General features: G+C 37.7%; 1 protein-coding gene across 2 annotated transcripts; it reads left to right on the forward strand.

Annotated features, from left to right (window-relative positions):
- Positions 1-1,075: 1,075 nt before the first annotated feature.
- LOC110068855 (S phase cyclin A-associated protein in the endoplasmic reticulum-like) lies at positions 1,076-26,679 on the forward strand. 2 transcript variants are annotated; one of them, XM_089295475.1, is made up of 34 exons: positions 1,076-1,422; positions 3,602-3,728; positions 7,701-7,981; positions 8,653-8,753; positions 9,266-10,208; positions 10,795-10,855; positions 12,058-12,172; positions 12,516-12,555; positions 12,964-13,035; positions 13,321-13,461; positions 13,979-14,050; positions 14,223-14,252; positions 14,850-14,903; positions 14,994-15,065; positions 15,581-15,651; positions 16,074-16,155; positions 16,407-16,460; positions 16,587-16,679; positions 16,809-16,907; positions 17,198-17,328; positions 17,463-17,531; positions 18,317-18,443; positions 18,721-18,839; positions 19,391-19,514; positions 20,184-20,383; positions 20,586-20,732; positions 21,342-21,418; positions 21,924-22,075; positions 22,361-22,422; positions 23,393-23,480; positions 23,629-23,708; positions 24,927-25,038; positions 25,550-25,610; positions 26,082-26,679. In XM_089295475.1, exons 1-34 carry the CDS (start codon positions 1,279-1,281, stop codon positions 26,168-26,170), a joined length of 4,290 nt encoding a protein of 1,429 aa, XP_089151601.1. In that variant the 5' UTR covers positions 1,076-1,278; the 3' UTR covers positions 26,171-26,679. The 2 variants fall into 2 exon arrangements, with proteins under 2 accessions (XP_089151601.1, XP_089151602.1); XM_089295476.1 differs by lacking the exons at positions 1,076-1,422; positions 3,602-3,728 and adding an exon at positions 5,402-5,813.
- The last annotated feature ends 298 nt before the right edge of the window (positions 26,680-26,977 follow it).

A 26,977-nucleotide genomic window follows, 5' to 3' on the forward strand; every position in this document is an offset into this window, starting at 1 on the left:
GGGTAAGGGTTGGCAGGCGGGCCGCAAACCCCTACCCAATTTTTCTGGCAGTATCCCCCATCTCCCCTCCCCCCGTAGACTCTTAGTGCAGCGGAACAAGCTCCCGAAGATCATGCCTTACATTAACTATAAAGCTTCCCTGTGTGTAGCGGTCACCTGAGTATAACGGACGCCGCGCATTACCCTTGAGACTTCCCAAATTCACAATTTCAACATTTCTTACAGGTATATTTAGAAAATAGCCAAAAGAAAATGCGCGTGCTGATTAGTTTAAAATCATATTTTTATTTAACAATTAGATAATGAGCTTGAGATTTCTGCCCTTGAGATAGTTTAGGAGGTAGACTTTCAGAAAAGTTCTTCGTCTTGTTTCATGATTCATTACCCGCTGGACTGCGACTTCGTCGTTTGTTTGGCCGCTTTGCGGACTGAAACATCGACGCTTGCTTCGCTCGCTTAGCTATTCTACTTTAAAACTTATAGAGGTCGACTTGTTGCAACTGTATGAACAAGAGCGCAGCCCGAGTCAACTATCACGCATAGAAATTGAGAGCGAATAATCTAATTGTTTTAGTATAAACCTATTACTCGTTCAAAACTTTATCTAAATCCTCTTCACAGACACCTCGAAAACGCAAAGAAGCGGCCGCCATTTTGTTAACAACCTCACACTGCTACGCGACTCACTATCTACAACAGAGTAGATGGTGAGTAGAGTAGCCAATCCGAGAACGGCATTCGTGATGGAACGCTAGTAGATTTATACTAAAACTCGATAGAAACACGGTACATGTTTTCTATTTCTTCATTCTGATAATGGTCACCTAATTGGGCTTCGATCAAACCATGAGGAAATCTTTGACAAGCTTTATTCAACAGCTTATTGAATCGTAGCGTACAAGGAAGGATAAATGAATAGAGTATGCGCAAGCAAGTTATCGTGGACCCTGCATGTGGTCAGGTAGCCTCTTCCAGGCGTTCAGTTTCTCTTTCTGCACTTCTCCCCTGCTTTTTCGCTCGCCGTTTTTGGCGGATGCAGTTGTCCGCAGCGAAAAGACTGGGAATAACCTTGCACCAGATCGAGGCTGCCCTCGAGGTTTCCAAGTGACAAAATGGCGGGTTCTGCGATGGTTTTGAACAACAAACTCTTTCAAGAATTATTTTGACAAAGGCTATGGCACATCGTGATATTTAGAGATCATATAGCCTGTGGTGCGAGTTTTTGCATAATCTGTAGTGAAAATCGCGATTATTAGGAATAAGGAAACATAGTTATTGATGTCATCGCAAGATCGGAGAAAACGATCTAGTCCTCGCACTTCTTCTTCGAGTTCGCGATCGACCGAGAGTCTTTCTGGGCATAGCTCAGAAAAGAATCAACATCGAGAAAACTCTTCTGGAAGGAAGAACAATTCTGGAAAGGTGTGTACTTAGATGTATTACTGAACGTTTTGCAAGTGTTTTTGCTGAACATGTAAGCTTATGTGACGCATCACTTTCAAAGCTTGTCACGTATTTTGAAACTGATTCGATCCATTCTGTAGAACATGCCCTTAGAATGTGACCTTCTTTCTGACGAAGCATTGCTTTACTGTGTGAATACAAATTAATTATTATAAAGATCTTCTGGGTTTGCATTGTTTTGTGCTGGTATTATAAATGTTTACATTAATAATTCATTTATCTGTAAGCTTATAAATCATCCCAGTTTCGGGATCAAGTTTATAATCAAACGGCTTGAGCTTCAGCGTATCTTTTTAAAGCAGAGCTGGTGTAGAAATTCATGTCTTTAAATCAGGCAGAGAAATCAGTAAATTCTTCAGTTTTGCAGTGAAAATTAAAGATGCTGGTAAATGAGATTTCTATAGGCAGTGGAAATCACCTCTCTCCTACAGAAAAAAAGAAACAGATTTTTTTTTCAAGAATGTTAATCATATTTAGACCTCAGTCATTTTTCTAAAGATGCAAATGGCTGATCATGTACAGCTTGTAAATATTTTTATTTTCCAAATAAATTATGCTAATATGATCAGAGTCATTTACATGTAAACATTAATTTATGACACAAGCTCATGCACAGTACCAAATTGGAGGCACAAGAAAAATGAAAAGACATCTGTACTTTTTTATTTTAGATTGTTTCAGTACATGAATTTGCATTGATACTCTGGTACATATTCTAAACTAGAATAGTGTAAAACAACATTAATATCTCCTTTTCAGTTAAAAAAAAAAGCCCCCTGTTATTAAATTTGTCTTCCGTATTTTCAATATTGGATTCAAGTCATACATTAGAAAATAGCCCAAAGAAAATATGTGCTCTGATTAGTTTAAAATTGTTTCTATTAAACAATTAGATTACGAGCTCGAGATTTCTATCTCACATAGAAATCGAGAGTGAATAATTGTTGTTTTAGTATAAGTCTACTAGTCGTTCAAAACTTTCTCTTAATCCTCTTCAAAAACGTCAAGAAGCAACCATCATTTTGTTAACTAGGGCTCACTGCTACGCTACTCATAAGAATAGATAGGGAGTAGCATAGCCAGTCAGAGAACAGCATTGTCGATAGAACACTACATGTAGTAGGTTTATACGAAAACTTGATAGAAACAAACAACTAGCACAATCTGTTGATGTAATGATGGCACAAGCAAGGCGAATTTACATTTTGATGATCAAAGTAAACACATTTTCTTGTTTTTTTATCGCAGCAATTTTCCGAAACAAACAGAAAACATGTTCTTCATGTTTCTGTCTACTTATAGAAATGCTCATGGAAGTTCGGGAGAACCTGAAACACTCACCTGTCAGCTTTTATTCCCACACAAACTTGTTTTCCCATAACATTTATCATTCTCCCAAACTTCCACTGACTCGTGTTTCTATTACTAAAGCAATTAGGTTATGAGCTCAAGATTTCTAACGTGTGATAGCTGACGATCAGATTTGCTCAAATTTGTTGGTGTAATAAGTTATTGGTTCCAGACTCACCCTTCCTCTTTGATACAAATTCACCTACAGTAGGTTGAAATCATTCTGACCTAAAGAACAAATTGACTGAAAACACATGCATACAAACATGTATGTGTTGTCGGTACAAAAAAATAATAAAAAAAAAGATCTAGGGGCCATGGAATCCTGGCAGGGTAGAGTAGGGTAGGGACTGACATGGGGTGGGTGGTATATAATTATGCATACTAATTCTTTTTAAAAGCCTCTCAAAAATTTAATCTAGGTTGAAAACAAATTAATCTAGGCTGAAATCATTCTAACCTAAAGAACAAATATACATACTGTGTCAAAGGGGTGGTGAATGGCCCTTCAAAACCCATGGGTCTTCCAGAATTTCTTCAAATTTTATAGGTCTGATGATCTTGTTTTTTAGAGGGTACTGTATGTGTGTCTTGCAGTCTCAATTTTTCACAAAGCTGTCTCACAGTCTCATTTTTTTGCAAAGCTAAGAAAGTCTCAAAGTACTGATTTGTTTGGGGCTTTTTAAAAGATGTAAGTGGCTGATGACATGTCCAATATATGTATTAAAACCAATTATACATAATTATACCCGTGTTTTGATTAGAAATGTTTTATGTTATCCAACAGCATCAACAGAAAAATGTCCATCGCACAAACAGCCATGATCACGTTCGTAAACTTGTTGAACAGGAAGGAAGAGCCGCCAGGAACCTGGTTACATGGTCTGTTCCTGTCACAGATCCCAATCAGGATGGTGAGTAGGTTTTAACTTAATCATTTTTCTGGAAACAGTTTAGGTTGAACACATTCATTTGTAATTCCACCCAGGTGTACAGATGGGTGTAACCCTGCGATGAACTAGCATCCCATCCAGGGGGGATTAGCGCCAGTCTGATGGATCACTTGGCTCGTATGCAGACTTTATATATAATACAGTGTTGATGCAAAGCTTTTAAGTAGGTGACTTTTATGTCAGAGTAGGCAGTTGGTTTTCCCACCTTTTTCTTAAAAATAATACAAAATAAAAGTATACACTGTACTCGTAGTATATGTAGCCAGTCTAGATCATGGAGTAATTAATTGTGATTTTTGCTGGCAGTTGGCTACATTGTGCAACAAACTGTGTATCTGCATGCAATAACATTAAATTATGCTTATATAATTATCATGCTGTCATTAAGAGCCGTAATAGAGATTGCCAGTTATGGCTGGGTATGCTTGATGGGCCGTTGATTTTATGGCCGAACTTGCCTGTTGTTGATACATGTACAATTAACCCACAAAGTAAGAAGTTTGTTATTGGGGTTAAGATCAAGGTAACAACTTTTTATACAGTAGGACAGTGCTATCTGAATCTCCCAAGGGACACAATGTATGAAAAACTGCATTCTAAGAGATTGTGTGGGTTTAAAGTTACCAAGTTTAATAGTAATCAGGGATCACCTATGAGGGAGACATACATGTATATTGTCATACATTAATTTGTAATATGCCTTAAGTAATTTATATGTGCAACTTCACACTTTAATATCAATTACATTGTAACTATTAATAGTGAAACTACACTGTACAGTCCATGTAAGCATTTACTATGAAATCTTACCTACATGTAAGAACATAACACAAGGACCCTCCAGGTAGGCAGGCTCAAATCCAGGTTTATCATTTCAGTGTTCAAACAACACTTTTGCGACTATGGAAGCCTCATTATTAGTGAAGTGTGGTACAATATGTACATCATTTTAAATGCAAAAAAAAAAAATTGATGGCCTTGGCACTTGTGAAACAATTATGTATGTCTAGATCAAGTCTTTGATAAATTAATTAAAATTATTGCAAGTTGCAATTAAAATAGTGTCTGGGTGACCCCAGGGTGCCAATTCTCATGGTCATACTAAAATCACTACTAATAAACAAGCCATCAAATTGCATACATGACTAGACATGTATTGTTATTTTTTTTTTTTTGTCTGTTATGGCTTCATTATTATACTTGAGCCTAGTAATAATTATTAAATTTCTTTCCTTGGGCATATACCCACAGTACATGCACATAATTACTAGTAATATGAAGCGTAATGTACCATGTACACAAAAAATATCAGAATAAGTGATTTTTACCATGGAGAGTTCAATCAGAGATCTTGTTTTTAGTGAGAGGTATGTTTGGCTTTGTGTTAATAATCTTTGGATTATGATATTCTTGCAAGGTTGAGGATGGTTTAGCAAAGAATATCATTGAAATACTTTTTCTAATGTTGTGTCAAATAACATTGTATATTATTACAGTTTACTCCCGTTCATTACAGTGAATTCTTTGCTTTTCCTGGGTGCTAGAAGGTCTAGACAGTATATCATGCAAATTTGGATTTCAAAATTAACATACTCTGTTTTTCTCATGCAGTAACAAAATGAAAAACTCTTCTTCTAAATTGAACATTTTGCCATTTTTCCTGCTGTGATGTCAGTGAATGATAGATCAAATGCATTCCTTGCAATTTATTGGACAGTTGTTTAAAATCATGGCCACAATAAAAGCTTTTATGTAGGTACCATAAATAATTGATTTTCATCACATTTGCTGTGGTTAATGATATGCAAACTCTCTCCTTATAAATAATCATTCCCCTTTGTTTGTGATCCATATTGTGTTTTCAGTCATATTATTTATAATATTTGTAGGAAACACCCTTTTAAATTTGAACTCAAAATTCATTTTAATGAAATGGACTGTGCACTGTGCCAGCCAGGATGCAACAACACAGGATCTTGAGAACAAAAATCAGAAAATATATCATAAAATCAACACAGGGACACATTTGATAGAAGAAATTTGCTGGTGGGTATAGAATCTGATGTATACATGAATTTTATGTCAGCCTGAAATGCACCACGTTTGTAAATAGACCGGCAGCAGCAAGCGGTAAGATTAGCTATATCATGGCAGGGGGGACTTTGCATTTTCTAAAATTAAAAAGGGTGGGTTGAAATCTCTTAGTTTCTTGCTTTGTTGGATGAATTTTACATCTGATACATCAATTGCATTAGTGACAGGATTTGTTCTTGAGGGCAGAATGGCAAGTGCTTTTAAAACTCAAAAACCAAGGGTTGGCAGTCATGAAAAATTAATCAATGAAGTGTTATGCAAAACCCATGCACTGTGTTGTATCTTCAATTTTATTGAAATGTCCAAATGAAAAAAGCTCCCTAGAGAAAGGTTAAAATCTTTGCAGAGATTATCGCAATTTATAACACAGTACAGTACATATCTTTATTTTACTCTTCAGGAGTATCCATTTTTCCAAATTATTTTTAGATTTGGTGTGTTCTCACTGCAGAGATCAATGTTGAAATACTCTAAGCAAAATGCAACTATGTCTACTTCATGTCTGAAAAATTTGTTTCTTGTCTCACATTCTTGCTAAAAGAAAACTTTTCTTTTTTCATGTTGTCACAGTTTTGGTGTTTTGCCCATTCAATTTATTCTGAGTTATGTTCAACTCTGGTTGATGGATTGGTCACATATGCACGTTATTGTAAATAAATATGACCGAATTCTAGTTTTTAATTTACAGACTGTACAGTATTTCACCTCTGTACAATACAGGTATTTTTTTGTATGAAACCACTCCCAGGAATGAGAAACAGAATTTTCTGTGAACCAACACCAGTGAATGTGTGTGAATATAATTGACAAGTTTACAGGAGAGAATTTAAAATATTAACCTCTTACTAACCAAGTGCAACCTAGGCTGTACTGGGAAATATTGGCACAGCAAGGTCCTTGCAATAACGACAGAGCCAATATTTACCAGTACGGCTTGAGCAAGCTACATGTAGGCTAGCAGGGCTGTCATTAAGTTGCCAGTACCCTCATTCTCCACACCCGTAGCAAACTTGTTACATTGTGGGTGAATTCTTTCAACAACAAGCAATTTCACCTGTAGCATCCAGGTAAAAACAGTCATACTCAGCTGTAACAGGTGTTATGGGTTATGGTCCTTAATGACAGCCCTAGGTTAGTAAGCAGTTTGTTATATGGCAAAATGCACTGCTTATTCATGATTGTTTCCATGGAAATGGTCCACATGGCAAGAAAAAATTCAAATACCAGGCTCAAGACTACAAAACATGTACCTTGCCATATAATAACCGCGGATTATTCTTACAAGTACTTGAAGTGAGTATAAAATACTAAATAAAATAATATAATTAATGTCCAAGAGAAGTTTGTAATTTGGTGGGAGCTTTTTTACATCAGTTCTACATTATTTGTAATTACTACATATGTGTATGTTGTTTTGTCCATAAATGATAAAAAAATGTCAGGAGCTGTGTGTGTGTTTAAACAGTCTTTGAAAACCCCATTACCAGCAAATGTGCAAGGAAAACTAATTTCAGTAAATGTTAAATGAGCACATGAAGTAGTTGAATAAAGTACAAACTTAACATTTAATAACTCTAATTTGTTAGACAGTGTACAGGTGTAAATGTACACTCAAGGTGTCAGGAAAAGTCAGAAATTTACATTAAGTGTATTGATTAATAAAAGCGGAATAAATACATGTAGGTTTTGATTTGTTAGTAAGAAAATTGCGAATTTTTGGGAATTCTATCTTAAGCATTTTGACTGTGATCGTAAAGCTAAGATCTGTGTACATGCACCCTACAAGAAAGCAACATAATTATATAACTGTACTCTCATCTCTTTGTGTCCATAAACCAGAAAAAGGAAAGAGGTCTAAACCAAGGATGGTGAACAGAAAACGCACCTCTACACCAGAAAAATCCGGCTCATCTGAGAGGGAGGCTTCTCCTGCACAGAAAGGAGGAGCTAAATCTCCAGGAAGATCTCGCTCAGGGAGCAGGAAATTGTCCGGCTCATTCTCAGGAAAGAAAAATGACTTGAGAGCTCGTTACTGGAGTTACTTGTTTGATAACCTGAAAAGGGCTGTGGATGAAATTTATGGCACTTGTGAGGCTGACGAGAGCATTGTAGAATGTCAGGTAATGGTACAATAAAGATATTTCATGTATGAAACTTGTGAGGCTCACAAGAGCATTATAGAATGCCAGGTAATGGTGCAATAGATATTTCATGTATCTTTTATCGGCAGGCTTTGTTTGACGCAGTTGGCAATATTCACTTTTGGGCTGAATCTTTGTCAGTTAAAACTTTAGCCAAGAAATACTTATGGTAGCCTTTTGGTCACATTGCCCCATACATGTATGTAATTGTAAGTTATATGGCTTGTGTTCATAGCCATTATAATGTACACTCTGATTGGCTAATTCTAGGTCATTATTCTCCCGTAATGCCCACAGGCTGATTACAGGCCAGCAAGAACAAAGCAAAAAGCCATATGATAAACAACTTATTAATCTCAAAGGTTGGGTCTTTATGGGAAAATCTCAAACCTCAGCCTTGTGATATTGACCTCACTATCATTTGGTCAGTACAGCAATGTCTTGGTTTGAGATTTTCCCGTAGAGACTTCACTCTTGGATAATAAGTACATGTAGTTATTATTAAGTGGGTGTGGGTGTGTAGTGTATCCTTTTTGGGATGCAAATAGCAGACAATTTCCTAGTTGTACATGTAGTTAGTGTAATCACAATTCTGTTTTCCTTTTTCTTCATTCATTGTCTTCACATCATTTTATCTTGTTCTCAAACAGGAGGTAATTATGATGCTGGATCAGTGTCGTCGAGACTTCAGTGCTTTGATCGAAAGAATAAATGTGCAGGATGCATTTGAAAAAGCTGATTACAAGGACAGGTATGATTACATTACATGTACACTGGAAATTTTAGATTTATTTGTGAGGTATTATTTAAAATCAAGGCTGCTCATATGGTTCTAAGAAAAAAATATAATTATGTCAATTAAGTTAAAAAACATTTCAAATATGTATTTTGGGCGTAACCTGTGATAACATGTATACACATGAATGTCATTTACATGTTATGTATACATGTGAAGTATTTGTTTTCATCACCAGGGTAAGTAGTATACTGTACTTTGTAGTATTCCATGCAGTTTAAACTCACTGTAGCTGGCTGTTATTGGTAACTTTGAACTTATATGACCTTGTTTGCAGTCAGTGTAGCTTTTCGATGAATTAATTTCAGATATGCATTACATGTATCTACTTTTGATCAAATGGACTTTGTGCCATAACCCACAACACTGAAAATCTGACAATAGTGTATTGACCTCAGAAGTACATCACTGCAGCTGTGATAAATTATGCATTAAGATTGTAAGTACCTTCTTCTCTTTCTTTTCAGGCCAACATCTCTGGCATGGGAAGTGAGAAAATCTTCCCCAGGGAAGACACTGTTTTCTAGTGCCAATGCTTTACAGACATCACTTGAGAGAAACTCAACCAGTCCCGTCCGCTCGTTAGACTTCAGTTCACAATCTGTTCCGCCATTAAGTCAGTCACTTAATCAATCAGGAAATTTAGTACCAGTGCAATCTTGGGCTGACAAAGTGCGAGGGACCACAGCTAGTGTAAATTCTAACAGCGTTCCATCAAAAACTATTGATCTGAAAGGACAAGAATGTCACAATGCCATTCCTGGATTAAGACGTTTGTCAGGGAATTTAGAAGACTGTGTTGTTCAAGATGTTAATGATGATGGTGATGATGAAGGGTGGGAAACTGTTCATCGTGGAAGAAAGATGCATAGCAATCACGCAAAGAAAGCAAATAAAACTTCTGAGAAACTTTTAAATGGAAAAAGGGAAACCAAATCAAATGATTTAAGAATGCAGGGGGTTACAAATGGTACATGCAATAATGGTGACGTTGGAAATCATATTGATGATAAAGATGTTTGTACAGAACCTTACCTAAATCCAGGTGAAGCTTCTCAAGAGTTATTGGAAATTGATAATGACAAAGAAACGCCTGCTCTTTTTCTTGATGGCGATGATGAACAGGATACGTTATCAGACATTGAACATGATAAGGCACTGTCAGCGGCAATGGAGGAAGAAGAGAGTTTGTCAAGACAGATAGAGGAATGGCACAACCAAACAATCGCATCTGTTATTGAACACGAGGAACGTTTGACAAAAGAGATTGCAGAAGAAGAAGAATTAGTAACAGCAATAAACGGTGAAAGCGAGAGTCAGACCTCTGATATTGAACAAGAGGAAGATATTGAAAATATAAAGGATGTGGAGAACTCTTTGAATTGCAGTGTTACAACAAATGGAGACAGTGTAAGTTGCTATGGTGATTATTCTAGATGTGTGATTACTAAGAAGTTTAACCCTCAGGTTTGTCATTACATTTTTGAGTCAACTGTAGTCTTAATCTTCACTCCTGTAACAAACTTACATTTTGGGTGAATGGTATCAACCATATTCCAATTCACCCATAACATGAAGGGCCCATCAAACATACTCAGCCATAGCAGGTGTTGCGGGTTACTGACCCTTTCGACAACCCTGACCTTTTCAATCCAACCTGTTGGAAATACCACATTTGTAAAACAGTACTTATAGACCCAAAGACCACAGATACAGTATACACTGTACCGATTGAAAGGTACTGTTTGAGGAATACCTTAAATCATGTGCATGTAGTACTGACAGCCATAGAGGAAGTCACAGTTTGAAAGAGGATTAGAGGGTTAGAAAGGATTTAATGAATGCAGTTTGATGGTACACCTCATCAAAAATTGTCCATCAATTTACTGTAATCACAAAACCTGAAAACTGAGCAAGCAATAAAAAGTTACCTACACATACATGTAGTTTTTTTTTCGAAATTTACAGTGTATCTTCATTTGTTGCTTGTTTTCAGAATTCCCTTGTGAACTCAGGAACCACTCTGACTTGGGAAGAGATGATTGCAAAGTATGATGGTAAGGGGCAATAATATAAATATCTCTTAAGGAGGGTTGACAACATCTTAGTCAGTGTTCTGTTTTGACATGTATATATTAAGTTAATGAAGAAATATGATGAATTAACTAACGGCTTTTGAGTACCTTCAGAGGTGTCTCATGTCCAGGTGATGTAGTGCATCTGGTTTAAACTGTAGACACCAAACCCATGTGTCTAATTAAAAAGCTTCTAAAACTGGCTATATCAAACTATACCAACAATTTCGAAATAAAATGAATTGTCAAATTTTTCACGACCTCAAAGGGAGTTTATTTGTTTGTCCTGATAAACTTCTAAAGGTATACACAATACAGTAACCTTAATTGAAGCAGGAAGTAACCAAGTGATTTCAAGAAATACAAAATTAAACTTTAAATATGTACATGTACATGTTAATTATACGGCAAGGTAGTCTTGAGGTAAATCTGAGGATTCTGATTGGTTCTTTCATGGTCGGGATTTTGCCTTGCAGATTCTTTCTAAGGCCTACATGCTAAACTACTTACCATCCTAGCTTGCTTGAGCCATGCTGGGGGAATATTGGCCCTTGGTCTTTTTTGTATGGACCTCACTGCACTCAGTCCATACTGCCATGGCCTTGGGCCAATATTCCCCAATACAGCCCTCTCGCTCAGTTAGTAAGAGGCTATTAATAAATGAACATATTATTACTGCTGACTGCTAGTAGTTTTCATGCCTCTGCAGCTCATTGTATGTGTACATTTACTGTACTTTGAATACAGTTACTTCTTTGGAGCCACTTTAGTCTTTTACATTGTTTAACATATAATTATTACATTTTTAAGAAGATTACGTCATTTTTTAATTTGTAAGACTTGTTTCGATGTTACTAATGTTGTCATCAGTTACAGAATATTTGAAAAACCATTAGGACTATATAACAACTAGGCAAAACATGCATAATTTATTATGATGAAAGTGACAAAAATAGATTACATACCTGAGCGAGTTGCAAAGTGTTTGAAAAAATATAAAGCCTATTTTTGTCACTTAATCATAATTAATTATGCATGTTTTGCCTAGTTGTTACAATAGCCCTTACGGTAAATATTCTGTAACTGGCGATGATGTTAGAACATCGAAACATGTCTTATAAATTAAAAAATGTGGTAATCTTCTTAAAAATTATTACATTTTATTGAACATGTTATCCTTCCAGCTGACCATTCTGCTGATATGGAGAGTAGCTGGGGTGATTTAGTAGAACAAGCAGAAAGACCTCCTGGGCGGGCTGTCCATCTTCATCAGAGATTGTCATCACCTTCAAGGAAAAGGTATGTGTAAGATACACAATTTGTGCAACAACAAGGGAACCTGAAATAACAAGCGGTACATCGCCAAAATAGTGTACCACTCTAAAGGGGCTCATAATTCTAGCACAATTTTGTTTGCTGATGACAGCATTTTTACTCTTAGGCATCTTTAGGGTAGTCCTTTACATAAGCCTAACTGGCTTCCCTGGGCTTCCTTGCCTGGTACATTGATATTTGTGTAAATGTATAATTTATAAATGGCACAAAAATAAAACAAACAAACAAATAGTCTTCCTGGAATATGCCACTGTTAACTTGCAAGTTGTTTCTTGAAGTAAATACATTGACATGTATTTCTCTACAGACCATTGGAGGAAGTTATTCGAATTCATGAGGAAAAACAGGTAAAAGGCTTCTTTGGTTTTGATTAATAACAAGCTACACCACACAAAGTACATACTAGTTAAAGTGCAGTGTAAGCACATTTTCATGGTGCCAGATAATAAATTTTGTAACTTTAATCAACTGTCAAAAACGTTGAATTAATAGTAACTTACAGTAAATTTTGAATAGTAGCAAGCTAAACCATACAAAGTACATAGTTAAAATACAGTATTATTTATGGTGCCAGATGGTGAATTTTGTAACTTTTATCAACTGTCAAAAATATTGTATAGTAACGTAAACTGTGGTGGCTAAGTAGTAATTGTTTTGTACATCTTGTTTTTCTGTCAAACTTAACAGTTGCAACGAGCAACAAATTTTCAGTTCTTAGTTTAAGCTTATGTTGTTCTTATATCCTTTGTTCACAGTTGAAAGCTCAGCAACAACGAGAACGAATGTTGGAAGAAAGGTTACAAAGTCTTCAGATGCTTTCTGAAAAGGTACATTTACAGTACATGTAGTTTACAAAATGTGGTACATATTTTTTTTGTATGATTGTATCTTTCCACTAATGGATATAAGATGGAGTTGGGGATATAAACGGGAGTGGAAATACACCTAGTCGCTTCATGCTTCAGAAACCGGCCTGATGGGTCACTAGGTTCGTATGCAGACTTTACGTTTAAGAGGTTTTCTCTACCTCGCAGGCTTGCCATATGTGGTAATATTTAGTTGCTTTCCAATTTTGGCCAATTGCGTGATGTTTGTTGCGTGATACATTTAAGGTCCAGAAAGCTCGTGAGCTGAAGGATGAGCTGATTCAACAGCGTCAACAACATCTTGACGAGAAGCAAAGAAGAGCAGAACAACAGAGACTGTCAGTGCTTCAAGAGAAAGTCCGTAAAGCACAAGAAGAAGAAGCCAAGGTTACTTGATCAACTTCAAAATTCTCCCTAATATTTTCCATAGGTTATAATGACTTTGGTCAGGAGAATTCAATACATAATCAACGTGAAATTTCTCAGGTGATCAGACCTAATGTGATGTTAGTCATCGAATTTATTAGCATTGTAGGAGAAAGTGCGCGATGGCCTCATGGTTAGTGCGCTTGACTCCGGATCGAGCAGTCCCGGTTCGAGCCTGGCCGGGGACATTGCGTTGTGTGTCTTGGCAAGATACTTAACTCTCACAGAACCTCTCTCCACCCAGGTGTATAAATGAGTACCGGCGAATTTAATGCTGGGAGTAACCCTGCGATGGACTAGCATCCCATCCAGGGGGGAGTAGAAATACTCCTAGTCGCTTCATGCCACAGAAACCAGGATTACCTCTGGCCTGATGGGCCACTTGGTTCGTATTCAGACTTTATCTACCTTTACTGTGAGAGAAAGTGTTGAGTCATTGACAACTGATTAATAACAACAACATTGTCGTTATTTTCAGGTTAATGAAATAGCTTTCATTAATACACTGGAAGCCCAGAACAAGAAGATCGAAGTTCTCACCAGACACCAGGTGAATGTTGTGTAATTTCCTCAGGATACAAAATAGGATTGTCAAAGTTAATCGCAGTGTAATTATTTGTTAAGTAATAATAATAAAAGTTGGAAACTGACGATCTTCCTCAAGTTTGAACCGTAGCATTAATTAAAAATTTACGCTTGTGATTTTAATTGTTGTGTTTTAGGGACATGAAGCAAGGCTACAAGACATTCAGGTAATCCGTTAACATGTACCTGTATTGTGTAAGTGCACGTCCAGTAAATTAATTTAGTATTGTCATTTTATTTTTTGTGGAAGTCTTGTTGGTACAAGTTGTGCCAAGTTGTTCTTTGTTATGCTAGCACTACATAGCCCAACATAGGACAATTTAGCGCAACATAGCACAACATAGCGCAACATAGCGCAACATAGCGCAGCATAACACAACATAGCACAACATAGCGCAACATATGACAACCTATCACAATATAGCACAACTATGCACAACATAGCGTAACGTAGCGAACATATTACAACATAGCGTAACACAGCACAACATAGCGTAATATAGCGTAACGTAACACAAAAATGCACAACATAGCACAGCTAAGTACACCTAAGTATACAACTAAGCACGACAAAGTTCAACATAGCACAACTAAGCAACCAAACTACAGTGCCCGTTTCATTGTACAGAAACAAGAACTGAATAATTTGGATCCTCCCATACCTGCATAAAGATAAAGACCTATGTCTTCTACCGTTGTAACAGTTTAACACCATTTTCTTGCTGTTAGTGGTTAAAGATGAATAATATTTTTTGCTGTTTCAGGAAGAGAGGCAAAGAAAAAAAGAGGAGCAGCAAGCAAAAGAAGCAGCTGCACAGGTACATGCAAATGTTTTAAATTTAATTAACAATAGTAAACTTCTTTGTGATCGGAGAATTAAATTTAATGGTTATGTGGTATGATTGTAGGAGAGACGTCGGCAATTAGAGGCTGAAAGACTGGCGAGACTTGAAGAAATGCAGCTTAAAAAACTTGAACAGGTGAGCTTAACACTCTTGTGTTAGTACAGAGGGTGTTGCGAAGGAGTGCATTGTACCTCTTGTATGATAAAGATATCCATAAAGGAGCTTAGACACGGAATTTTGAATTGTTTTGGCCAGGTACAGAATTGCCTTTAATTGAAGGAAACCTGAAAATGATAGTTTACTAAGATAGAAAAACGCTAACGAGATAATAATAAACCATAAAGAAACAAGGATGGTTAAGGATGGAGAAGATTAACACGGATTACAAACGATAAAATTGAAACATTTAAGGTAAACTTTTTAAGATGCACAAGCCATGGCGTAGCTAAGTTAGTTAGCAAAGTTAACTACATACATGTAAGCTTGTGCTTTTTCTGCTTAAACAGAAACGAAGTCCAATCACTTTTGGTTCCTAGGATAGCATTTTAGCATTGAATCTCTACATTCTCTTTTTTCTTGATTCGGCCACTTATCCATGCTCTAAACTGTTTCAGTTTCATTCACCGCTTTTTCAATCGTGGTCTATTTAGGAAGCTAAATACAAAAGGGAAAAACACGAAAGAGAGAAGGCCAGAGAAGAAGCGGCAAAAGAAAAAGCCAGGTTTGTATGATTTGGCAATCTCTCAGCTTTTGGTCTGAAGTTAGAAAATATCCCTTGCTGTCATATAATTTTTAGTTTTCATATAAATTTGAGTTTATATCTAGAATAACCTGCACAGGAAACCTTATAATTGCTTTGCTGCACAACCTGGACGGTTAAACCAAACCAACAGTAGAAAAAATTAACAGCTCGAGAGAATACCCGTTTGGTCAGAAAGAAATGGGAGTTTTTTGGTTTAAGGGTTATGAAGCGATTGGACAGGCTTTGTATCTTCGTTCCGTACAAGGTTGTGTGGAATTAATGCGAAAGATTCATCATTTACAACATAGTCGAGTAAATAAGTGAAGCGGACACACAATGTTCAAGATGACTAGAAATTGCGTTCTTCGTTCAATGATTGCTTTGTTTTGTTTTGTTAACAGAGAGAGGGAAATGCGTATTGCTGCTCGTAACGAAGCCCTGCAGACAGCAACAGAACAGCTGCAGCTTAAAATCCAACAGAAGGTAAAAAAACCCCACTAATTCTGCATTATGATATAAATAAGATGTGAGAGTTTTGTAAATCGTGTTCGTTTTACATGTATAATCTGGTATCTACGGGATGGGCCAGTCTATTTATACAGGGGAGGGGAGAGGGTGCCGGGACGGTTTGAGCATTTAATGCAACTAAATCACGGCATGAATGATTTTTAATGATATGGCGTTTTGGCTGTTCTAAAGGCAAAAAAATGTTTCCTTTGTTTTACAATTTGCAGCAAGCTGAAACGACAAGACGCCATGAGCAGGTGTTGGAACATGTGAAGGAAAAGGTAAATGAAATCCTACCTGTAAGCATCAGGAAAGTGAATTACCATAATCATATTGCAGTGTAAATATTTCTCCTGTTAAAACGAAACTATCAGTGTTTCATCTTTTTCTTCCACTTGCTCCAATAGGCTGCTGGTGTGTCACGCCATTCCACCCAAGACGAGGTCCCAGCTGTCACGCCATACGACAAGAAAAAGATGTGCTCTTTGTGTAACGTTGAGGTGAGTCGCATAGCAATCCCTGGTATCAGTGTGCTAAACACATTTGTATAGCAATAAAGCTGCGTGGAACTAGAGACAGTGATATTTTGTATATTTTTATATTGACAGTCTTGTGAAATCTTTTTGTAGATTGTGTCAGAAGTTTACTTGTTGAGCCATTTGCGAGGCAAGAAACATCAGCAAGCATTGTCTGAAATACCAGCAGCGAAAGGAATTGTAGAAGACAAGGTCAGTATGGTTTTAGATCGTCAGTGATATTCAGTAATCTTCGGGAGTCATCGGTGATATTTAGTCATCTTCGGGACTCATCGGGTTATATTCGGTAGTCTTCGGGAGTCATTGAGTGACCTTTCCACTCTTTGAATCATCTAAAGCAATCACCATGAGCATTCATCAACCTTCGGAAGTCTTCGGGTGACCTTCGGGAATCATCGGAATCCTTGGATACTTGTCGGCATTCGTTAGGCGTCTTCGTGTTTCTTCGGACTAACTTTGCAAATCTTTTCTTGTTCTCGTAGGATACGATTTCACTTCAGTACATCAAAGAAATGCCGTCAGACAAGGCAGACCAGACAGAAAAGGCGGATCAAGAACGGCAGAAAGCTCTCAGAAAAAGAGCAAAAAAACTAAGAACTAGAATGGCAGCCAAGTGAGTTGCAGTCTTCTTTACAAAAAGTCCATCACTTCTTTGTCTCGCGCAGATCTTTCAATACAAAGCGAGGCATTATTGTTCCAGTCTGTCACAGAACTAATAAGTTGCTATAATTGTCTTGTCCTTCACAGAGGACGAGAGTACGAAAGTAATTTGTCCAATTTATCATCACAAAGACAAGAATCTGCAAAAAAGCCGAGGTAAGAGAAAGATTCAGTTATTATGAGCTTAATTCTTATCTTTCGAAGGCAAGATATTCCTTTCTCTTGGTGGACTGGCTCTAAACGTAAAGACCTGCCGGTTAAGGCTACCCAGGATTAAACGTTAACCGAAGGATTAATTTTTCTTGTACAAAAAATGTTTTTCACGGCTTATCCTTTGTGTAGTTTGAGATTATTCAAACTCAAAACTGAAGGACAAACAATATAAACAGAAAACCTCACCGAAAAGTTACAAAGCTGAAATCAAAATTTGCGCTTATCCTGGGTTTGCTTAAAGGAGCTCAATTACGGTATTTTGAGTTATTTTTGCCTTGTTTACTAAGACAGAAAAACACCAAATAGATACTAATAAACCATAAAGAAACAAGGATGGTTAAGGATGGAGAAGATTAACACAGATTAGAAACAAAGAACTTGAAAAAACTAGGCTAAACTTTTCAAGATGTGCAAACTGTGACGTAGCTCTTTTAATCGGGCTTTGAACAACCCGGCCCTAATTGGAAATTATAGAGAAATAGGGAATTACACAAAAAATGCCAAAAGCACCAGGAGAATTATATACAAGAGGACGTAATCATAGCCGGTTTATGGGATGAAATGTTGTGTTACTTATCACATGATATTTAAGGCAGAATTGAAATCGAGGAAACCTGATTTGACGTGATTAATCCATTTACAGGCTGCCTAAATATGAAAAAAAAAACCGTGTGTTATTGCACAAATTTAAGTTTAAGTTTAGAGTATTTGTCGTTTTATTTTCTTAGGCTTCAGAAAATTATCAAAGATCTCAATCGTCAGCTGCAGTCACAAGGGACTGGACCCTGGCCAGCGAATCGTGTTGGATCACTTGAAAGATCTTTAGGAGAATTAAGTAGAATTTTGGAATCCAAGGTACGTGCAATGTTTGTTATAAGCCGCCAGATCGGGGTAACAGATAATTTTTCAATTTAGGATGTCAATAAGAAATTCCAACGGGTCAATTTCCACTGTTCCCACCAAATAATTATAAATTTTCTATTCATTTGTCGGGTCATGAAGCTTACCTTGTCGAGTTTTTGATCTGAGACCCCCTCTTGTAGATCGAGTTATTTGAACTGTACTGTTATTGTTGTTGCTGTGTGAAGCAGTCATATATATATATTTTTTATATTAAACCACTTTACTTCAGGTAACTGCTGACCAGGTGACATTTTGTAATCTCGGAGGATTGACAGCCCTGACCAGGGTACTGTTAGTACCTGACATTGCCAGTGACAAGCCTCCGGTAAAACCAATCATTCCAAACAAGTAAGTTCTGACAATAGTTCACTAAGGCAATCGTTTGACGTAAATAACTACAAGCAATTTGACGTACGATTCCTAGTGAGCGCTTGATAACCGGAGTTAGATTTTAGGCCGTAGTCCTCTTCAAAAGGCTGCTGGTCTCTTATTAGTCTTTAAATTGAAGGAAACCTGAAAATAATAGTTTACTAAGATAAAAAAAAAAAGCACCAAAGAGATAATAATAAACCATAAAGGAACAAGGATGGTTAAGGATGGAAAAGATTAACGCGGACTGCAATCGACAAACTTGAAAAATTTAAGCTAAACTTTTTAAGATGTGCAAACCGCGACGTAGCTCCTGTAATGACTGAATTGATCGGACCAGGAGTAAATATGCTTTGGTTTCAGTCGGTATGTTATAACCCAAAGACCTTATTACCCTGTTTTGACGCCCAGTCAATACAAATATTATATTCAAGAATGCTAGTTTAACTTATTCTTAGTCATCTAGTTCTTGTATGGACAGATTTGTATCTTGTAACCACGTTCATTCGAGGCTTGTTCTGTTTTGTTAGAGCTCTTTGTAGCGTCGCCAATGTGTTGGCTCTTGCATGTGGTGACTGCTTGGACAACTGTCGTTACATGGTCTGTACAAACAAACTCAGCTCAGTTGTGGATCTTCTTGTTTACCAGATCAAGGTGGGTAAACAAAAAACCAGAAAACGTCACTAGAAGAACCTTGCATAAAAACCTGACCTCTTTATTGCACTTTCCGTATTGCACATATTTACCCATATCGTTTATTTCTGGCATTTTTGACCCGTAGTGTAGTCGTCATTTTGAATTTTAGATCTTCATGTTCATTGCCAGAGATAACGTTTGCGTTTTTCAAAGGCCTAATTTACCTTGATTGCATTGATGTGGGAGGCGCGTTGCGCGTGGTTGGTGAGCCCGTTTCCGAATCGAGTGGTCTGGGTTCGAGCCCTGGCCAGGGACATTGTGTTGTGTTCTTTAATCTCACAGTGCCTCTCTCCACCCAGGTGTATGAATTAGTACTGGCGAATTTAATGCTGGGGGTAACCCCGTGACGGACTAGTATCCCATTCACTGGAGAGTAGAAATACTCCTAGTCGCTTCATGCTACAGAAACCGGTATAAACTCCGGCCTGATGGGCCACTTGGCTCGTATAGAGACTTTAAATTACGTTGATACTGATAGCAATCCCCCCGGAGAGTAGCCCACCGATGAAAGCATCTATTATAGGATAGTTATCTCTTGTACGTACCATAGTGTCATATAGAAGAGCTTGGTGTTCTCTGAGCTACTTGGCGATGTTTGGAGACAATATGTCGTGTTTGTCCACACAGGGTGTCCCTCAGTCCCATGGCACGTCAAAGAAAGGAGCGGAAAAGGAGACTGGAAGTGGTGCGGCAAACCAGTCGTTACCAGACCCCTTGGCAACAGCGCTGTTGAAGGTCCTAGCCACAGTGCTTCAGTGCTTTGCGACAGCTTCGCCTGAAGAAAAAGAAGTAGCGACCCTCGTACAGAGAATGGTGGATTTGATCGGGTAAAGCTCCTCTGACTGAAACAGTAACTCTCCTTAATGATTTCCATACATTTCCTGTTGTGTAAGTCATGAGTATTTGGTGGCGCATCAAGACAATCTCTAGCTGATGATTTTGCGGGGCTTAGTGTTACACATGCAAAAGAGACCTTTCGCACACTCGTATTTAATTTTAACAGTCACTTCAATTTTGCATCTCTCTTAGCTATGTGGTTTGTTCTGGAGTAGTAGATGACATCAGAAGTTTCTTCAGTACAATTCACGGTCCCTTAAATGAAGATCCCGCTGCAGTGAACTACGCTCAGGCCTGTTTGGCTCTTTTATCAGCAACTGCTCAATATCTTGGTTCACGGTGAGTAACCTTTACATATGCTGATTTCGCCAAGTCTAAAAGCGGATCTCCTGATTACAATAAGTTAGCCTGGCTTGAATCCGCGATCCAATCGAAAGCTAGTACCTTGTCAGCGGTCAACGTGACCTCGATGGGCTTTAAACTTAAGCTCGCGATATGGTGATGTAATACTGGTCAGCGGTTACCTTTTTTTTTTGAACGGTGTCAATTGGCTTTCTCCTTATGGAGTTTATAAAGATACAATCACAGCTTAACAAAGGCCAAAGGTCTTTAACTTCTTATCCACAAATTAATTCATAGGTTAAAACCACCTTACGGTATAGTAACACAAAAGTCACATAATGGCACTGTAAAAACGCTTATTTTAAACGTGAATGGCTACATACAAGGACCTCACCTTGTGGCGTAGCACGCAGTGTGACAGGAATGTGTGACTCATGAAAAGCTTTTATGGGAATGGTCACGCTTAAGAGTTTCATCTACGGACTAAAAGCTAGAACCACCTTGTACAGTATACTCCTAGCAAACTATTTACGTTATCTCGGGCATAGGCCATTACATTTTGTACAAGACCGTCTAAGAGTCACTTGCCACTTTGTTTTGTTTCAGGTTAAGTAATATTTTTGAAACAAGGAAAGAAGACCTCACTCAATTTGTTGTGACATTTCAACAGACCGAGCTTGTAGGTAAGTGAAGTTTAAAACATGGAGAATACGCAAGTCTCTCAGCTGTGTTCTTCCACTGTCTCAGTGATAGAGTCAAGTTACAAGTGACTACGCCGGAGAAATTTGAAAACGCAGCTTCATTTCTACGGTTAGGAGTACTGTCCACACTAATCCGTCACGAAAACAGAGCTTTTTGAAAACGCTCTTCAATCCGGAAAACTTTGAAAACGCCGGCGTTTCGTTTTCGTTTGGACGGAAAACATTTTGAATCGGAGCTTTTCGAAAACGACAACACCACGATGATCATGTGATTTCCCGGCTCAAGTTTCCGTAAACAAAAATTCAAATGACCGATGATTGTTGCGCTTTCAAATTTCTCCGGCGTAGTGTGAACGGAAAACATTTCATGCGTTGTCAAATTTCTCCATCGTAGTGCGCACGGGGCCTCTGCCTTCTTTCCTTGTGGTTGGTTTTTTCCATTGTACTACCTGACCAAACCTCGTGGACGTTCTCTTATCCTTTGTAGAAATCGTATCGTTTCTGTACGCCATTCTAATGAATGCTGGGAATGCGCAGTCCTCATCGAGTTCAACACCTTCAGAAGCAACGATAAACTTGGTGACAGAGGCGCTATGTATGTTGAATTTCATGGGAACTGTAGATCTTAAGGTGTTGCAAGTAAGTGACGTAGATTAAAATTTCAAGTTTCGTTTCATGAAAATGATTTTTGGAGATGGAATGGCAATTTGAACTTGTCTTGCTAAGGTAATGTTATTTTTGCGGAGAAGGGAAAATCTTGGAATCCTAATAAACGGAAAACTTTGTGTAGAGGAAAAAAATAAAATCTAGTTCATATATTACGCCCAAGTGTCAAGTACAGCCTTCATGGATTTAACCCTGACACCAGTGCATCATTTTACCGGTCACGCGTACCCTAAGTTCTTTTTCTGTGTTTGTTTGCAGGCTTGTTTGGGAGCAGAAGGAGTTTCTCTGGAATTTCGACATATTGTCAGTTACCTTTTGTGGTGAGTGGTTCGCTCTTGAAGCGTTCTTTGGTAGAAAACTTTGTTAACACGTCCGTACTTGCTACGGTGACTCTCGCCTTATCGTTGCTGTATAATATTTATAAAGCGTGTCAAACGTTTAGGTTAAATCGTTAAAGTTTGTCGCTTGTAACCCGTGTCAATCTTCTCCATCCTTAACATTGAACTTTTTATTAAATTTGCGCCTTGTAAATGTTATTATTATTATTGTCATTATCATTATCATTATCATTATCATTATCATTGTCATCATCATCATCATCATTATTATTATTACTATTATTATCCTTGTTCCTTTATGGTTTATTATTATCTCTTTATTGTTTTTCTATCTTAATAAACTACTATTTTCAGGTTTCCTTCCATTAAAAGGTGGCCAAATCAACTCAAAATACAGTAACTGAGCTTCTTTAAGTAGACTGTGTTTTATTCTTTTAGTGCGAATGTTTTGCTGTTTCGTCGTTGTTGTATAAAGTGGCTTTTTAATGAATGTCAGAAAAATAAAAGAAAGAAAATCAAATGAAAAAACGAAAATCGTAGAGTTGATTTCCCTATCGGCGACTAAAATAAACACTTTATAAACCAATCAGAACTTCAACGTATTTAAAATCATGTGACCGATACCAAAGGCGGGGAGTTAATGGATGGAAAGCTCGGGAAAGAATGTTATCGATGGCAAGCGGGTTAAAATGTGTAGCAAATGGCAAACATGTCCCAGAATAAACCCGAAAAATGTAACCGATTGAAAGAGTGGAATGACCGTTAACCTGAATTTCAAGCTAAATCAATGTTAGAATCTGAATAGCTCTGTCAACATGTTTGTTGTGAGCAGTCATCGTTCTAGTGTGCTTTATCTCAGAATTTTTCACGAACGCAAAGATGGCAAATCTTAATCAACAAACTTGTAATAAATATTTCGTGAAAACACTTCTGTTATTTTCTTTTATCTCAGTGTTTGTAGCGAAGGAAAGAATGAAGATCTACTCCATGAAGTGATATTAATCGTTGGATATTTCACCGTTTTGAACAATGATAACCAGGTTAGTAGTGAGAACTTGTGAAAAACGTTTTCCACGACGAAAAAAATCGTTTCTGTTCGTGAGAAGGAGTTGGGAATTAGGAAATGCAACAGGTGACAGCAGTTGTAGTATTTCCAAAGCTCAAACTAACTCCATTTTTATGCTGTAGGTGTTTGTTCAGACTGGCAGACCTCCTACCTTACTGCAGCATCTCTGTTCTCTTCCTTTCCAGTATTTCAGTGATCCAAGGTAAGTCGGTCGCAGGATATATCGGTCCGCCTGTCCGCTGCTCGCGTGAAAACTCATCACCCTTCACTCAGTCTCCGGTGTCCTTTTCCATGTCTCGCGGAGTCAGCCTTCATTGCGCATGCGCGTTTCTCGTCAGTGCAGCTCCTGTCTTCTGTCAGCTCCTGGGAGACAACTATTGGCCATGCGCCGCGAAAGCCTTATCCATGTCCATCTCCGTCGCTTTAGTTCCTCTATTAGGGAGTTTTAGCAAACCACGACGGCGACGGCGACGAGAGTGTCACCAAACAAAAGGGTTAATGAGCCGAACAATAGCTGTGCACGTGCGCTTTGAATCTTTGTACATTTCTTTGCCGTCCTCTGCAAAACAAAAACGTGAAATGACTAAATTCTGCGTATTTTGGACAACGCGAACCGCAACGGCTAATTTTTCGTATCTTCTTTTGGAATTGAACCCTCTCGGTACACGTTTAACCCGAGCAAGATTTTGGACCGATAGGCGTACTGAACAGATCTACACAGTCGCGAAATTCGAAGGTAAAATATAAATTCATTTTTTACTAGGCGTAGTCTCCGCCGTCGCCTTCGACATCGCTAAAACTCTCTTTTGGGGAGTTTAAGAAACCATGACGGCGACGCTGATGACAACGTCGATTAACAAAATGATTTTATATTTTACCTCCGAATCTCGCGGTACACTAAAGTCGTTTATTTTGTTTATCACTGACAAAACTATCACGAGACTGAATCTGGAACAAACCAATAAATTTGAAATACAAATTTAAAATTAGCCGTCGTGGTTCACGTTCTCCAGACAACGCAGAATTTGGTCATTTTGCAGAGGACGGCAAAGAAATGTACAAAGACTTATAACGCACGTGCACAGCCATTGTTCTGCTCATTAAACCTTTTGTTTAGCGACGTGGTTTTCTTAAACTCAATGTTTTTACACAGCAAGCTTGAGCAATATGCAGCCTTTTTACTGAAAAAGTACTTTTTTTATCCTTGATATGTGGATATATCGGTTACGCGGTTTTACTCCTACATTAAACAAACTCCACCATCTGTTGTGTTGTCAGATTCAAACTCAAGAAGAGTCCTTCAAAAACCCACGCCTGTTTTTACTTGCTGTAGCAACAGCGAGCCCAACTGACAACCTTTTTCTCCTCACAACTTCCATGTAACTTTATGGTGACCTTGTCGTTAAAAATTTTGTTCCAGACTTCGGAATGTTTTGTTTCCAACACTCATTGCCGCGTGTTTTGAAAATGAAGAAAATAAGAAGATAATTGAACAAGAAGTGAGCTGTGCCTTGCTTGAAAACTATATCGAGGTACGTGAAAGAAAACTTTCTTTTTGTTGTGAATCTTGTAGTTATATCAACTCCCAGGTTCCCATTAGATGAAATATTAGGCCACACTTCGCTGGAGGAATTTGAAGACGGAGGTTTCACTTAAAAACCGCATCAAATGTTTTCCGTCCACACTACGCCGGAGAAATTTAAAACCGCAACAATCACCGGTCATTTTGGCTTTGTGTTTGAGGAAACCTCGGGCAGAGAAATCACTAACCCTAAAATGCAAAGCCGGCGTTTTCAAATTCGTCCGGTTTGATGAGCGTTTTCGAAAAGCTCCGTTTTTGGAACGGATTAGTGTGGACGGAGAAATATTGCTGCGTTTTCAAATTTCTCCAACGTAGTGTGGACAAGGCCTTATTAAAACATCTCGCTGCGTTCCCTTTGTGATGGTTACTTTGCCGAGAAGTCAGTTGTCTTCAAACTACAGAAACTTTGTCAACTTTTTTTAATGTTGTCAATAATAAACGTACTGTTTATCATTTTGCAGGAGCAAATATTAGATCTTCATCATGATCACTTGTTACCCTCTCAAAGCGGAAGACGGTCAGGTTAGAAAGAAAACATCTTGTTCACTTTTGAAAGTCAGGCTGGTATCAGTTGAGAATCTCCATTGTCAAACTCGAACTTCGAAATCTTCAAAGTCTTTTTCTTTGCACTGTTCCCAAACAATAGCTGGTGAAGACTTTGCTGATAAATTTAGGGATGTCGAGATTCTGTGAAGCGTACGGTAGGGTTTTCAGGCGGTTTTCGATACATCTGTGTGAAGTTTCTAGCAGAAGTTAACTTGGGATACAGAAATGGAAACCGAAGAATTCACTACAGGTTTTTCGCCTGAAATGATTTCAACGAAGCATCAAAGTCCGGTGGCTATACATGTATGTGGGTTGACTTTGTTGTTGGTTCTCGCCTTGCTCAGTCAATGGTTTGTCTCCGGGTTCTCCGATGTTCCTCCCTCTACAAAAACCAACATCTCATACGAAAACTATTCGTCTTGATTGCATGTTCTTGTTGTATTGCAGATGGCGAAGTGTCCCAGCGTTTTGCTCTGGTGAACAGGTTTCCATCTTCGAAGTGGGAAGATGCGAGACGTTTTCTGTTAGGATCTTGACGTCAAGTCAGTTCTCTTTGCGAGAAATAATTATTTTATCTATGGTGTTTCTAAATTTTACCAAATAAATTGTACAAAACTTTAAAAACTTTCCGATATATGATATGAGAGACGCGGTAGATAAATGTATTCTTTGTGTTGTATTTATAAATTTCTTGGCCCCATTATTTAATTGCGTGTTCTTGGCCATTGATATTTTTGCTAAGATTCCCAGAAGTAACTTTAGTTGTGTATTTTTTTTATAAGAAAAAGAACATTTAGGGAAATGTACTCTCAATTTCAACGTCCATCTCTGATTGCATTGTTCCATAGTGGTGTTGTTTCAATATTGTGAGACAGAAGGACATTTGAAGAGAATAGTTCTGGATCTCATGATTAAAATAACGAGTATTAGTTGTTGCTGAGACAATGGCAAAACATCTTTCGAGCTTTTCTCTCATGAGTATGCAAGAAATATTTGTTGATGTAATTATGTAAAGTTATATCAGGTAATAAAGAAAATAAGCCCAGTTTTGTTTTTTGTGTTCATTGCTGAAACTTCCATAATTATTTCACACAACATAATATCTTTGAACGGTTTTGAATTGAGTGTCGTAAAACCCGAACCCAACTGTAGTAAAACCAAAATCAAAGTAATTTCCGTACTACTTTTGACATTCAGTTGAAGGGTTTCATGGAGAAAGACCTTAAGTGACATCTGAGAGATTGCAAGATTCTTCTAGCAAATTGCTTTCCACTTCCTTCTATGAAAGAAAGGAGAATTTGACATGAGATCAAGAGTCACCTGGGGATTTTGTCCACACACCC

The sequence above is a fragment of the Orbicella faveolata genome, unplaced genomic scaffold (assembly GCF_042242905.1).
Source record: "Orbicella faveolata isolate gen_17 unplaced genomic scaffold, um_ofav_v1 contig_26, whole genome shotgun sequence".
Taxonomy (NCBI): domain Eukaryota; kingdom Metazoa; phylum Cnidaria; class Anthozoa; order Scleractinia; family Merulinidae; genus Orbicella; species Orbicella faveolata.

Coding starts and splice junctions, on each gene's coding strand:
- LOC110068855 (XM_089295475.1), top strand. CDS start 1,279: ATGTCATCGCAAGATCGGAGAAAACGATCTAGTCCTCGCACTTCTTCT. Junction 13,036..13,320: donor TTCAGATGCTTTCTGAAAAG/GTACATTTACAG, acceptor GATACATTTAAG/GTCCAGAAAGCTCGTGAGCT. Junction 23,709..24,926: donor CAGTATTTCAGTGATCCAAG/GTAAGTCGGTCG, acceptor ATTTTGTTCCAG/ACTTCGGAATGTTTTGTTTC.